Here is a 16,105-nt window from a genome sequence, read left to right as displayed (position 1 = left end):
TTGCGAGTTTTGTCTGAACTTCTCCTTAATCACTGGGATGATAAACCTTTCTCTTATTATTAAAAAATGTCATAAATAAAACCGTTTTTTTTTCTTTTCTTGAGGCACCTGCGTTAGCAGGAGTATATATTGTACATGGCCTTAGTGAAGCCCGTATAGATGTCCAACTGGTGGTATGGTGAATTATATACTCCTATAATTTTATCGTTTTCAAACTTGTAAGAGGAATTGGCGTGGAGTAAATATATGTGCTACTGCTGAAACTATTGCTGGTACTACTACAACAACAGTAGATTACCCCCTTTGTATCTAAATAGACAGCGTATGAATTTAGTAAAAATAAGCCAATGCTCTTTAAGTTTGACCAAATTCAAAGAAGAAAATATCAATAACTAAATATTGAAAAAAAATAGATGATGGAAATATATCTAATGGTGGATATAACGATATTGCTTTGACATTGTTTATTTTTATATTTTTTGTATATATACTTGATCAAACTTAGAAAGCATTGACTTTTTTGATTGAATTTATGCGCCATCTATTAGGGACGGAGGTAGTAGTAACTAACCATAATCTAAATTCCAAGAATATTTCGCGCATCAAAGTGCACCAATATCATGATTCCATCGCAGGTGGGCAATGGCGACACTGGTAGAGGCCAGGAACATTTTCATATCTCTACTCCTATAAAAGACTCAATTGGTGATGATGGTGTGTCTGCCATCCGTCATTTCTGACCATCAGATTTGCATCTAACGATTGTGATGTAAGCTGTGGCATTCTTGCAACAAGACCCCCAGTTCTTGCTCCAATTTGCGGAAACTCCTTAGTATCTTGAAACCAACCACATCCCTCCCCCACCTCATGAAAACAGCCACGAGAAATATATTTTGAGTGAAACCAAATACGAGTATATTTTTAGTGATATATATATACTAAAACTAGAGTGTTTTTCTTTCAAATTTATGAACATGTAGTATTCTACTTCGGATCCGTTGCAACGCACGGACACATTGCTAGTTGAGTAAAATACTTTGTTGTTGGGTGCTAGTAACTTCCTCCGGCATGGATATTTACCCAGTTGGTTCGGGGATAGCATCGGCTAGCTAGCCCCCATCGATGATTGGTGCAATCCCATTGGTTGTCACATGAAATTTTACCATGCCATCCAGCAATTTTGAGTAATTCATTGAGTAAGTACTTGCTCTCTCGCTCTGTCTGTCACCGGTGGCCACCGTCAAGTCGTCTGTCACCCACCCACCAAGACGTTACCGACGGAGACCGAGACCGTGAGAAAGTTCCAAAAATCCGTTCCTTATCGACGCGTCTGCTCCGCTCCGCTCCGCACCGCACCAAAAATGACGCGCGACCCCCAGTCCTACTCTCCCCAGTTGTTACTCCCAGCCAGCAGCACCGTCCAGGGCCCGGCCGCACGCTACAACTAGAACCAACCCCAGCCCCGGTGCAGTGCACAGCCAGTGTAGCTACTCTCTCTCTCGCAGCGAGAGCAGGACGACGCAGGACGGCTAGCTAGCTTTGATCACCGCCGGATCGGAGTACTCGTGGTGTCGGGGGCCATGGCCGGCGCCGCGGGCGACGGGCCGGAGGGGGTGGGCGGAGGCGGGGACTGGCCGCCGTTCGCTGGCGACGCCTTCGCGGAGTACTCGTCGTCGGTGTTCGCCGACCTCGGCGGCTGGCCGGACGGCCTCGGCGCGGGCGCCGGGGACCTGCCGCCGCTGGATCTGCCGGCGCCGAGCCCGTCCGCGCAGGTCCAGCTGGCGCCGTCGGACGAGATCATGCCGGCCGCGTCAGGCGAGCCCGCCGGCGCCGCGTCCTCCTGCTCCAGCGGCGACGGCGCCGCAGCGGCCGCCGAGAACGCCGACAAGCCGCAGTCCGCCGCCGACGCAGCGTGAGTCAAGCGGCCCGTCCACCTCTCATCTTTGCTTGCGCCATGGTTACGCGGATCGCGCGTCCGCGAGGGGCAATTCCGGCAGCGCGCGCGGGCCGCGACGTGTCCACGCGGATCCGCCGTGATTCGCGTGCGTACAACGTAGTAGATCGTTCCCGGTCTCACTCACTCTCACGCGGTTTCTCTTTTAATTTTTCTTCTCTCTCCACACTCTCTACTCTACACCTGCCTCTTGGGTTCCTTGTTTATTCTTCGTCCCCTTTCCTCACGTATTGGTACGCCATTCGTATACGCGTACACATGTATTACTATTACCGCGCGTGCGTACTATACATGCGCACTATACATCATCACTTCTAGATCTGATCGTTTGATCATACTACTACATGTTAATTTCGAAATATACATGTTGAGCTAAGCATGCTAGCTAGCGAGCAATTCCGGTAGTTCTTTACGGAGGGAGTACTAGCTAGCTAACCATCTTGAAGAATTCAGCCCGAAAAATCAAGCGTTGATATGTATGTGTGCGCGCAGGAGCATGAAGCCGACGGCGGCGGTGAAGAAGGGGCAGAAGCGGGCGCGGCAGCAGCGGTTCGCCTTCGTGACCAAGAGCGAAGTTGATCACCTCGAGGATGGGTACAGATGGAGGAAGTATGGGCAGAAAGCCGTCAAGAACAGCCCTTTCCCAAGGTACATGATCCACATCTATCCATCACTTCACTTGTGTTGCTTATAATGTTCTAATAGTATTTGTTATTTGCACGCATGGGCGCTTTTGGTTTCTTATTTCGGCGTTCTGCCTTTTTCTCTCAAAGAAAACTACAAGCGTTTTCTAAGAGAAAATCATGCGCAAGCAGTTTATAACGATCGACCTTGACCAAACGTATGGATCATGGTATTGCTGTTTGATCAGATGCGGTTGGCGATTAATTTGGACTTTTTGTCTCTGATCAGTTATTTATATAAGATTTTCAGTTAATTACCGTACTGGAAAGAGGTCTCTATTGGAAATGATTGCCCAACCCATGTAGCAGCTATGGAATTCTTTTTTTTTTCCCCAACTGAGCTTTATCCCATGTAGCTCTACAATCCGCAGGGCAGAGAGCTTACCCAATGTAGCTACAGAATCTGAAGAGTGGATACTTGAGATATACTCCCTCCGTTCCTAAATACTTGTCTTTCTAGGCATTTCAACAAGTGACTATATACGGAGTAAAATGAGTGAATCTACACTCTAAAATATGTCTACATACATCCGTATGTGATAGTCATTTAAAATGCCTAGAAAGACAAGTATTTAGGAACGGAGGGAGTAGAAAGCATGCAATCATTTTCATCTTGTGGAGTGAGGATATTTGAGATGAGGCATAGAAAGCATGCAATCTTCTTGTGGTGGTTCATTTTCATCTTTTCTCTTGGGGGTATATATGCATACGTTCTCACCAAACTGGCTTTCGATCTTGAGCAGGAGCTACTACCGGTGCACCAACAGCAAGTGCACTGTGAAGAAGCGGGTGGAGCGGTCGTCGGAGGACCCCTCTGTGGTGATCACCACCTACGAGGGCCAGCACTGCCACCACCAGACCTCCTTCCAGCGCGGCGGCATGCACTTCCACGGCGGCGCTACCGTCGCGCTCGCGGAGCAGATGTCGTTCGTGTCAACTCAGCAGCTGTACAACCTGCCGCCCCTGCGCCGACAACAGATGAATCCTGCATCGTCGGAGTCCGTCGTTAGCTCCGTGCCCCCGTCTTTGCAGCAGCTCAATGGCGGCGACGAACTACGAAGGTCGACTAGCTATAGCCCCATGCCGTCCGCGGCGCAGACATCGTCGTCATCGTTGGTTCCTCCGGATGTTTCGTTTGACATGGGACTGCTTGGCGACATCGTGCCTCCAGGAGTAAGAAATGGATGACGATCTATAATGGTAATTATTTTAAGATAATAGGTTTATAAGCTTTGTAAATATTTGGACCATCCAAACATATTTCCCCCACCTAAAGATATAGCAATTTCAGTTTCGTTAAAATCTTGCACTTTGAGCACTGCAATTTTAGGCCAAATAATTAGTACACAATTTTACAAGACTGAGATTTAAGAAAAATCCAGGAAGCCGATAATGGATACTCCGAAATAACTTTGAAAAATGTGCAACCTTGTGAGATAGTTTATGTATATAAGCACATGTTTTGATTTATTTTTTCCATGGTGGAGGCTTTAAAATATTTATTGTCACATACTTCAGTTGAGTTAACACATGAATGATTAGTTGGCTATTTCCCTCAATTTGACTTCCTGACATGCTAATTGTTTGCCCAGATTTTGCTAGTCACTTCATCTTCATGCATGTCTTCTATTGCACAAAATTTACAGTGATGTTTCACACTGAAAACCAAATATTCCCATCCAACAGCTAAATTATGCAATAGGGCTTTGTTACGTGTCATGAATGGATATATAAAAGTAGTTGGTTGGATATAGAATTATACATTTGTTTTATATATACTAGGCTTTAATTCCTTGCGGTTGCATATATCACGAGTACTACTGTACTCCAGTATCTAGCTAGCTGGGACCAGCTATGTACATATTGTCAGATCAATATGTCATGCCATGTATTTATGGATGATACGTATATATGCATACAGCTGCAACCAATTTACACGGAGATCTTCAATATGTATAGTACATGTGAATTAATCGATTGGACGAATAAGTTCGTATAATGTCTAGTGTACTACATATATACATGCATGTACTATCCATTCCATGCACTAGGTAGTATATAGTTGTTGTACCGTGTACTAAAGCACGGCATATCCTGTCCCAAGTTTTCACCAATGTTTTTCTGGTGTTTAATTACATCCTTTTTATAGATCTGTTTGTCGACTCTCTCTCTCTCTCTCTCTCTCAGACATGCATATCATGCACATATGCATGTTTCTATGGTGTAATTAACCTACTCTGATTTCATTTTTACCCCCTTTTATGCAGAATTATCTCCCTACTGGCTATATCTGAACTCTGAAGTCATGACATGTCTCAGATCAGGGAAGGCGGATAACCAAGCAGCTACCCATAGCTAGGGTTTCCAGCTGATTGATCGATGCTCTCCTGCAGAATCCCTTGAGACCGAGCTGGATCTTGAGCCTATTACAGACGGGTATTGATCAAAGACGATGCATGGAGTACAACCCTTTCTCCTGATGACAGGATTTGCTATTGATTTTGCACTGCGCCTCATTATTGGACAGGCCCGTGCAATTCTCGATCTCATGGCAAAATTTTATGCCCACCTAATTAACTTCAGCCTATCTGTTTGATCTACTTGACCCTTGGCATGTAGCAATTTGATAGTAGTAGTAGTATGTGGTCTTCTCGCACAATAGTATTGGATTAACCTAAACTTTTATGACTTTCTAGCTAGCTAGCAGCCTAGCAGGGTTAATTTGTTGTGGATGTATATAGTATATGTTTGAGATTCTGCATATGCAGTGCAGTATCGGGGTGATCATACAGCTAGCTCATTCGACTCTTTGTTCTTTATTACTCCCATCAACTTCGAATCTGATTTTTTACTGGGTCTCAACATTCTAGATAAAATTTGCTAGCACTAGTATAGAACTATAGATAACTTTTTTCAGGGAAAGAACTATAGGTACCTTAATCGTGCAAGGGCAAAAGCACTAATTAATTTTACACAGGTATCGGGCCAGTCACTATGGGAGTGATGCTTATGCGCACGGCCCAGCAAAACAGGGTCGGTCCTTGTGTGATATGCCTTCATCGCACGGCTGGTCGTGGCCCATGTGAGATGCTAACAGGTTTGACCCACTTGCCGGGGTAATTGTCTACCCCTCCCCACACGGGCGCATCTTTGCTTGACACCTTACTGGACACCAACCATTCTAGAATGTTCACAGTGCACCGCCATGTCTACCAATATGCTTCATGCCAAAATTCGTGCATTGTACACTCGAAAACTTCCGCAGAGATTGCATCGCCATCCACCATCGCCGCAATTCATGAAATCGAGGTACGCCATTCTTGCAGATAAGGAATGCGCTGGGATCGCCCCAACCTTCCTTTTGTCCAACATCTATCTATCTATCTATCTATCTATCTATCTATTTATCTATCTATATCTCTACATTGCCATCCACAGCGAGTCCTTGCCGTCACCTCCATTGAAAGCGGTCGGGAGATAGTCATTTGAATCGATGAATTGATCTTCGTCTTCCCCTTTCTATCCATTGGCCGCCATCATCCAATTCCTCTTTGTTAGCATCTATTAACACCCTCCCACCCCCACCTTTCTATATAGGTTAAATGATACTTTACAAATGGGATGGGTTTGTGCCAAATTTGCATACATGCCGAAATGGGCTTGGGCGATGTCACCAGCTGTCCGTGTGCAATAACTGAAAAGAATAGTGGCATTGCTTTCCGACGGAGCAAATCAATATTCATGATTAAATTAGGTTCTTGGGATTTGACATGGGGACTTTTTTCAATTAATTGCACTGTGATGTGAGCATAATTAAATATCAACACATTTTTCCTAATTCCGATTCACTTTTCACTTTTTAATATTGAAATTGCCTTCTTTTTACCCCCAAAGTCAACATACTCCTAATATTTTTGGGGTGGTACTCCATCTTATTTGTGTTGGAGCAAATCGATACCATTCAATATCATCCATTGAATTGACAAAAATAGAAGACCCATATTAACTTCGTGGCACCATAAAAGAGCCCTATATGTAATACTCCCTCCTTTCCATAATGTAGTGCTTATAGATTTTTCTGGGAAGTCAAACTTTGCAAACTCTAAGCAAGTTTATAGATAAAACTATTTATATCTACAATACTAAATATGTACAATACGGAAGTACATCTTGTGATGTATCTAATGGTATGTATTTGGTATTCTAGATATATATGTTTTTCACCACAAACTTGATCAAAGTTTGTAAAGTTTGATTTTTGAAAGAAATCTATATGCACTACATTGTGGAACAGGGAGTACCATGTGCTCTTAAATTGCTTTCTACCATGTGTGCATCTGGTACAAGGAATTAGGAATGTACTGTGCTCCTTTTAGAAAAATGCTGCTAGCTTGCTAAAGTAAAATTGATGCCTGCACCACCTGCTTTCTAGTGTGCGGCTATCAACTTTTGGTTAAATTTGGTGTGGATGGAATGTTCCCTTCGGTTCGAGCATACCATATGCCTCCACATCCGATCGTTTTCAGTGTTCACATGCAGAGAGCAATGTGCACTGTGCAGGCCAGAGCCAGATCCCTTTTAATGGCGACCTGACCTACGAAGGGTTGATGTGCATGCATCTCCAATGCTCCGATCTGTGCCTGTCAGGCTCAGTTAGTTGAGAAGGACCGAACGAAGCATTTAGCCTTTCCTGCGCTTTGTTCATGTCTAGCGTGTGTGAAAATGAACAAATCTAGCATATTTTCTGAAACTTTAGCATAAAATGACTAGTATCCAAGAAAGAAAACACAAAATGACCCATCTGCACAACACCCAGGGCAGGGGCGTCATGCTAGATAGCACGACGCCCTTGGTAGAGGTAGACCGGACATCATGCTATCTAGCATGGCGCCCTGACCTGGGGCTTCATGCAAATGGATTTATTTGTAATTTGCTTTTGGATCTGGTCCATTCTATGCTAAAGTTTCAAAAAAGGTCTAGATTTGTACATTTACACGTCTAGCGTCGCTATCATTTTCTATTATTCTACTCTCTCTATACCAAAATATAAGACGTTTTTTTAGGCTGAACTAGCCTAAAAAAACATCTTATATTTTGATACAGAGGTGGTATATTTTATTGGGAGCTGAATCATTTCATTTAACTTTTTTATGAGAACGTTATCATGGCTTGCTTTATTGATCAACGCAAAACGGTTACAAAAACGGAGATTCAAGAATAAAAGAGGGAGAATCATCTACCCAATTACACGAAATATGACTCTCGTAACATTGTTTATCTTTCTCATGTGTGCAATTACACCATTGGCTTCCCGGGTGCAATGCTTGAAATGGGCATTGCCTATCTTCGTCGCAAGATGATGCAATGGGAAAACAATGTCGCCCCTTCGGTCGACCGTTTAGTCATTCCCCCATAAATCTCAATAACTTCAAAGTACTCAGATACACCATTGGCTTCCCGGGTGCAATGCTCGAAACAGGCATTACCTATCTTCATCGCAAGATGATGCAATGGGAAAACAATGTTGCCCCGTCGGTCGACCGTTTAGTCATTCCCCCATAAATCTCAATAACTTCAAAGTACTCGGGTTAGCAATAATTTGATGATACCCAGGGACGCCACTAGAGAAAGTCCCTTTTTTATTGCAAGTGCCTACATCACATAAGCTTCCTATGCATAAGGAATAAAAGAGCAAGATGCAACCACTAATTTTCCATGATTATCTCGGATCATGGCACCAGCCGATCTGGTCTTTCCTCTGTGTGAAAAGAAGCATCAATATTGAAACTTCTAGACCATTTGACATTCTCCATCTGTTAGATCTCGGAACAGTCTATGCAAAGTTGGTGCACATAGCTCATATAAATAGTTTCCAGTTTCCTACTGGAGGGGTGCCATCTTCATGCGTGACCATTCTTTTAATCCACCACAGGTACCATACAGAAACAACAGTAACTTCCAATAATCTCACTAGTGACAAACTTGGATAATGACCAGACACCGAGGCCTCCAAAATAGCCGACCCCGATCTAACGAATCTCAAGGCGGTAGCATTGAGTGGTTCAAGCTCGAGGAGTTTCCGCAGTTCATGTGCCGGACTGCAACCGCAGAACAAGTGTACATATGGAACAATCGGCAGATCGAACACTGGCGTCATTATCGATTTGTTGGTTAATTAGGATGGGTTTCACTGGAACCGCGTCATGCAATGCTCTCCATACAAAGATCTTGATACGCCGGGCTGTACATAGTTGTATCTTTCTATGTTCAAAACTGGCCCTTTTTGTTTTCAATAAATTTACATTTCAATCCTTAGCAATCTATCCAGCGAATGCGTCATGTAAAAACGAGATTTACGAAAAACCAAGGGGCCGTAAGTAGAAAAATGCAACTTGCCTAATCGCGGACCTTGTTAAATATATTTTTAGCTTTGTCCCTTTTAGCAAAAAAAAAGGGTGTGATTTTGATTGATTCTTAGTGATTTGGACTACAAGGTTAGCATTGTTTTTCCTAAAAAAAGGTTAGCATGTTTTTCAATCGGTTTATCACGTTTTGCAAGTTTGTGTGCTCAAAATATTTTCACTTTGTACCCGCAAAAGAAAAACCATTTCACTTTTGTAAGTTTGTGTGTTAGAAATATTTTCGCCACACAAGTTCGTGTGTACGGCCGGTATAATTAGCTCTTTTCTTTTCACAGAAATGAGCGTGTTTACGAGTGTGAACCAGAGCTGGAGAAAGGTGTCGCGCACACAAACACGTGGTAACGTGGGTGTCGGTGGGAAAGTGGGACGAACGGCGATCCACCCACCTACGCGACGCGGTCCAGGTGAGGTCTGGTCGTCGACGCGGTCCAGGCTGCAACCTGGAACTGAACGACGTGTGGAGTAGGCCGGTAGAGATGCGCGCCGACCCGGCGGCGAGATGGGCCTGCTGCAGGCTGCTCGCCCCACGCATCACCGGGCCGCGTCGATGCCGGTTGTCTCGCCATGTGTACGCCGCGTGGCCTCTCTGTCTGCTCCCTGCAACATATTCCGCGACACAAAGGAAACCGAACTCCATTCCTGGGTCCTCCGATTCAGTGACGAAGATGTGAGTACCATTACGCTACAGGCCAACAAGCTCGGAGTGAAGCAAAACACATGAGCAAATGAGGAGCAACTAGTCGAGCCAGCAGACTTGTCGAAAAAACACATTGATTCTGTAATGATTTCAGCAAAACAGGCTACAAAGTTCGTCCATGGGATACAAAGGAAAACCTCCTCAGGCAGCACAGGGGCCCGAGGATTTGACTTGATTATAAGTAAGATCTACAGACGCAAACATGTATCGGGAACTTAACAAGACATGAAGGTTTACTAAATTCTTATGGCCGAGAGAGAAAATGTGGATGCTTCTCCTGCAAAATGCAAACTATAAAGAATGAATCACGGTCAAACCACTTCTTGCTCTTCCTTCCTTGCTTCCTTCCCCTGCAGCTCCGGCCCGGCGGACCGGCCGACGAGGGAGGGAGAGGAATTAGGCCACGGCGGGCATGTCCTTGAGCCACCCGTCGAGCGGCTTGCCGATGGAGTAGACGATGAAGCCGATCTCCCTGAGCTTCTCGGCGTCGACCACGTTGCGGCCGTCGAAGACGAAGGCCGGCTTCTGCATGTTGTCGAAGATCTTCTGGTAGTCGAGCTTCTTGAACTCGTCCCACTCGGTGAGGATGCACACGCCGTGGGCGCCCTTGGCGGCCTCGTACGCGTCCCACACCACGCTCACCTGCTTCACCGCCGTGGGGCTGGTCGGCTGCAGGTGCATCGGGTGGTCCCAGTCGAACTTGTTCATGGCCAGGTCCCGCTGGATCTGCTCCTCCGTCACCTGCGGGTCGTAGATGCTCACCTGGGCCTTGTCGCCCACCAGGCCCTTGCACACGTCGATCGCCGGCGTCTCCCGGGTGTCGCCCGTGTCCTTCTTGAACGCGAACCCGAGCACCGCGATCTTCTTGCCGGACACCGTGTTGAACATGGACGACACCACCCGGTTGACGAACCGGCTCTTCTGGTAGTCGTTGATCTTGATCACCTGCTTCCAGTAGTTGGCCACCTCCGGCAGGCCGTTGCACTCGCAGATGTACACCAGGTTCAGGATGTCCTTCTGGAAGCACGACCCGCCGAACCCCACGCTGGCGTTCAGGAACTTGGGCCCGATCCTCGAGTCCTTGCCGATGGCATACGACACCTCCGACACGTTGGCGCCGGTGGCCTCGCACAGCGCCGACATGGCGTTCACCGACGAGATCCTCTGCGCCAGGAACGCGTTGGCGGCCAGCTTGGAGAGCTCCGCGGACCACAGGTTGGTGGTGATGATGTTCTCCTCGGGCACCCAGTGGGCGTACACCTCCTTGAGGGCCTGCACGGCCTTCTGGCCCCCGGGGGTCTCCCGGCCACCGATGAGCACTCTGTCGGGCTTGAAGAGGTCCTCGATGGCGGTGCCCTCGGCGAGGAACTCCGGGTTGGACAGGATCTGGTAGTTGATGCCCTTGCTGTTGTGGGTGAGGATCTTCTCAATGGCCTCGGCGGTCTTGACAGGGACGGTGGACTTCTCGACGACGATCTTGTCCGACTTGGACACGTCGGCGATCATACGGGCGGCGCTCTCCCAGTAGGTGAGGTCGGCAGCCTTGCCGGCTCCCAGACCGCGGGTCTTGGTGGGGGTGTTCACGGAGACGAAGATGATGTCGGCCTCGGCGACATGCTTCTCAACATCAGTGCTGAAGAAGAGGTTCTTTCCCCTGCAGGCCTTGACAACGTCATCGAGGCCGGGCTCGTAGATCGGGAGGGTGTCGCTGTTCCAGGCGTCAATGCGGGGCTTGGAGATGTCGACGACCACCACCTCGATCGCCGGGCACTTGATGGCAATGACGGCCATGGTTGGGCCGCCGACGTAGCCAGCTCCGATGCAGCAGATCTTCACCATCTTGGTTGCTTACAACCTGTGATGACAGCAAAGATTAATGGTTTTCAGAGGATTGCAAAACAGGGCACGACAGCTCTTACTGCACATCTTCTTGTAAGCAGAAGCAATCGAGATTCAGATCTTAAAAACAGAGTTTTTCTGAAGCTGATCTTAAAAACAGAGTAAGTGACAGAAATGTAGAGCTGAAGCTACAGAAATGTTCTAAGAAATCTTCTACCCAATTAATCCAGCAAACAAGCATGAAAAATTCTAAGTAATCAGATGCTGGCAGCTTCACAGCATGATCTAATTTGAGGATAAAAAAAACGCTGTGCCTACTTCTGCAGGCTGCATACAAGGAGCATGACAGACTGAACGGAGATCACACCAATCATCCGATCCACCGGCAGCGGCAGCAGACAGCAGGCCAAACGAAAATTCACAGCACGGAGCACTACTATCCAAACCACTAACTAAATCAAGACAATGAATCTCAGACCAACCCTAGGCCAGATCTGAAGACGGCAAGCATCTTCAGAGAACCCGAGAAAAGAACAGCATCCACAGCATGGAAACCACTCTCCTCGCAAAGATCAGGCGCCAAACTATACATACCAAACCAAAGGAGATCAGGGAAAAGGCTCTCACCAGATCTCAGGAACTCGGAGAAGATCTGGAGAGGAGGGGCGCGCACTGCTGGAGGAAAGCAACGGAGGCGACTTCTTGGTGGATGCAGAGAAGAAGCTGCTGCCCACGGTTTGTATGCAGAGAGGAGGCTGCAACTCCTTATATACCCCTTTGCCCGAAGCCACCAGGTTGGATCTACCCCTCCCCTCCCCGCTCTGGAAAATTAACCGTGTGAAGACCGGTCAGAATTCAGAAACCGGAATAAATTGAGTAGGTGTGGGTTGGTCTTGCAAGGCAAAGTGCCGCTCTCATGCCACCCATGAGCCCACCAAACTTGCGTTGATAGAAAAGGTTTCAGATGAGTCCATGACACTCCACCAACCTCCTCACTCTAACCAATCAGAAAAAAATAGGAAAAATACCGCGCTGTTATGGAATAATTAAATAGTGTGTGATCAGATCTGAATGTTCCGGACCCTTTTTTTCCCTTCTACTTATCTCTGAAGTTCAGTGTATGCATACAAAATAAATACAGAGGAAGTGGCTGTGTACTCGTATCCCATGAACCAAGGACATGAATGGCGTGGAAGAATAATTGGGGGCAAGCACATGGACTATTTTAATCGATGGTCAACTATAACTGCAGCGAGCGAATTAATTTTGGGTCAAAACGGTACTGCAAAATAACCTAGGATGCTGAAGTTACAGTGTTCGATCGAGATGTAAGAAATGCCTTGCTGTGTCCAACCAATGGGAGCATGCAATGGAAACCTTCAAAGCCCAGACACGGTCAAAATCAGGAACCTGATGTTGATGCCGTTGCTTGCCCCAACGATACTCTACTCCCAAATCTCACCAATCACCATTAACCGCTTGCAGTTTTTTACTGATTGAAATGCAGTTGCTGAACCTTCCACAGGAAAGCTCCAGCATACATGATACTAGTACTAAGATTTGAGCTCTGAACATATATCTTATTTCAAGAGAAAAAAGAGTGCAACCACGAGAAATACAGAATTCTCTATGGTCCTACTCTTAAGTCACTGTCATTTGATTTTTCTTTTGCAACAAGTCACTGTCATCTGATTAGTGCAACTAATAGACTAAGAAAGACCCCTCATCTTTCTTCTCTGTTTAAGGCATCGTTTAGGAAAGATACTGACTGGTAGGGCACTTGTTTACACAGTCCAAGGTCATGGGTTGTCAGACGTCCTAGCTAACAAGTCAACAAAAACCAGAACTTCATTTTCCTATATGACAAATTTCTCAAGTACCATAATGCATTATTTATACACATCACATGAAAGAAACTCCCCTAAAGAAAAAACACAAACAAACCATATGCACTCTTATACCAGAAAGAAAATCATACTAGCATTATGTCAGTTTCTTCAAGATTAAGAGAGTCATAAGAAAAGCATAAGGAAACAAATCAAGCAAACCATGATTAAAAGAATATGCACTACCAACATGAGCAGGCAGCAGCAATCGCCAACAACAAAATAAAGAGAAGCTCACTCAGAGACATTTTAACAAACACCGGATCTGCATCTCAAACCACCCCCAGTCTCAACCATAATCTAAGCAGCAGATCCACCGACATCGAGTCCCCCCACCCGATACGGTTGGAGCCGCTAGCTACGTACGGGAGCAACTAACGGGAAGAAAAAGCTGGGCCTTTGAGTGAGGCTCAAGCGAGCAATGCAAGGGAGCGCAATAAACCCCCTACTGACTTGTGTACCGCCAAAGCACCGGAAAATTAGCGATCCGAGCGTCCCGAGCACGCAAAGACGACAGCGACGAGTGCGAGCCGGAGCAGAGAGGAGGGGAGGGAGCTAGCGGTTGTCTTGCATTACCTTCAACCTCGGGCTGCTTTGCTTTGCTTGATGCGACGGAGAACGACGCTCGGTTTACCCTCGTCTCTTCTTGGATCTGGTTTGCTTGGAGGTTTTTTTTCTTCTTTTGTTTGTGATAACGAATATACCAAACGGTTACAGAATCTACCGCAGTAGTAATACGCTTTTTTTTAGGGAAGCGTGTTTAATTACGTAATGCGCTTTTATTCGTCGTTTAATTACGCGGATTCTTTCCGGGGAAGGGTATGATTTGTTGCTGAAAATGCAGTGCCGGTTATTTTCAGCCTCCGAATTTGAGGAGGTCGCAATCCGCTCTCTGGACCTGAACGCGGACCTGCGTACAGTGCGTACGCGTCCAAACTCTGAAAAATAGCAACTCGTACCGAACTGCGACTGCATCGAGAGACTCCATGCGAACTGACAATGCCTAATGTTTGACCCCCGGCTCCGACGCGATTGGGGCCGAGAATGGCTGCAGCAGGCCGGGGCCATCTCGTCAAGGTTTGGGAGACACACGCAGCTGTCGCGTGGTTTCAGCAAGTCAATCGCGCTTGGACTGGATGGACTCGTGATGGTTTGGTTCGGCAGAGTTAGGAGGGATGACGACGACGACGACGACGACTAGGCTGGAAATAACAGTTTGGTTAGGCCAGGATGCATGCCATTGCCATGGTGGATGGATGCATGCAAAGCAGAGGTGAATGGCATGCACCAACAGATTCGCTGCTCGTTCACTCATTTCTTCTCCCTCCCTTTTAGTTTATCTCGTGGGGATGATTATCCCCGACGCACCCTGTTTCAAAAATGGCCATCAGCATGGCCTGCGTCCGCTTTTGTGCACCCGACTAGTACTACGTGCGAGCATGTGGGCAGCCGTGCTCACCTAACAGTTGGGGTAGTGAGAAAATCATTGTTGGCGCCAAAAGCGTAGGTTCTTTCTTTTTTTTTTTTCTCCTCGTGCTCCATCGCAGCGGCAACGGCAATTAGTTGCACCGACAGAGATGTCGCCCTTCACATATTTTGCTACTAGTATTTCATCAACGTTTTCTTACACGCTTCCGCTGTGTCAGTTCGGGCATTTGTTTTGCATCAGCCCAGCTGAAGACAAAGCATTACCCAATCTTTTGTACCCACACTGCTTGTCCCGACACTGGCAGTGGTAGCGACGGCAATCAGTTGGGCGATCCGCGTACGCGTACGTGTGCGGTGCGAGACGGGTGGAACGCGATATCGGCACGAGTTTTTCGTTCGCAGCAGAGGCCGACGCACCACGTACAGACAGACGGATAGGCCAGCGCGCACCGGGAAAACTCCAGCCCACCGGTCGCCCCCGGCCAGCCAGACGTGCGTGCGTGCGCGCCCATGCGGCGCCGATGACCCGATCACACACACCGGAGGCCCCCGGCTCGATCAGGACGCGTCGACGGCGTATCTCCCCTTGTTCGTCTCTTTCTCCCGTGAGGGGAGGAGAGGCGCGCGGGGACAAAAGCGGTCGACCTGTCCGGTTGGTTCGGTTCTCCAGTGAGCTGGAGGCGATGGTGGCAGCGGTAACATGGGGCGGGGCGGGCTGCGGGAATCTTCCCGTGCCCAACGGGATTTGACTTTTTCCGACGTGCGTGCCTGCTGGGTTACCAGCGACTCCACACGTCTTCCTTGCCGTTCGGTATGTACGCGGTTGCGTTGCACCTTCCCTCACTCGCGTGGGGGGTGCGCACCGACTGGCCGACACCACCGACGACTGCGCGACCATGCGTGCCGATGCTGGAATCGGGACAGCCGCATCGCCCGGCAGCCCGGCACCATGTTTCCAATTGTTCAATCAGCTCTAGTTAGGCAGGGGGGAAGAGTGTAGACTCGAGTTGGCAAACTATATTTTTCCAATGAAAACAATTCCATTTTAACTTTTTTTCGTTTTATAAATCAGATAGCCCTTTCTTTCTTCTCTTCTTATCATTCAAAATAAACATGTCGAAATACTAGAGCATCTCTAGCCAAAGCCTTAAAAGGACTCAAGGGCATCTCCAAAGCGGGCTCTCAAACCACCCGCA

The 16,105-nt window shown here is 47.2% G+C and overlaps 2 protein-coding genes across 3 annotated transcripts; one reads left to right on the top strand and one right to left on the bottom strand.

The window, feature by feature from the left end:
• The first annotated feature begins 1,349 nt into the window (after positions 1-1,349).
• On the top strand, positions 1,350-5,488 carry LOC109758703 (probable WRKY transcription factor 57). 2 transcript variants are annotated; one of them, XM_040390904.3, is made up of 4 exons: positions 1,350-1,912; positions 2,447-2,602; positions 3,381-3,810; positions 4,905-5,488. In XM_040390904.3, the coding sequence occupies exons 1-4, from the start codon at positions 1,581-1,583 to the stop codon at positions 4,929-4,931; spliced, it is 945 nt and encodes a 314-aa protein (XP_040246838.1). In that variant the 5' UTR covers positions 1,350-1,580; the 3' UTR covers positions 4,932-5,488. The 2 variants fall into 2 exon arrangements, with proteins under 2 accessions (XP_040246838.1, XP_020173159.1); XM_020317570.4 differs by having other exon boundaries at positions 3,381-3,837.
• A 4,325-nt stretch (positions 5,489-9,813) lies between these two features.
• On the bottom strand, positions 9,814-12,431 carry LOC109758711 (UDP-glucose 6-dehydrogenase 4). Its single transcript, XM_020317576.2, has 2 exons — positions 12,223-12,431; positions 9,814-11,611 (listed from the first exon to the last, which is right to left on the bottom strand). The coding sequence occupies exon 2, from the start codon at positions 11,593-11,595 to the stop codon at positions 10,153-10,155; it is 1,443 nt and encodes a 480-aa protein (XP_020173165.1). The 5' UTR covers positions 11,596-11,611; positions 12,223-12,431; the 3' UTR covers positions 9,814-10,152.
• Positions 12,432-16,105: the final 3,674 nt, after the last annotated feature.

Source organism: Aegilops tauschii, chromosome 5, assembly GCF_002575655.3.
Source record: "Aegilops tauschii subsp. strangulata cultivar AL8/78 chromosome 5, Aet v6.0, whole genome shotgun sequence".
NCBI lineage: Eukaryota > Viridiplantae > Streptophyta > Magnoliopsida > Poales > Poaceae > Aegilops > Aegilops tauschii.
Note: the sequence above shows the minus strand (reverse complement) of the source record. Positions and strands in the feature narration are given on the sequence as shown.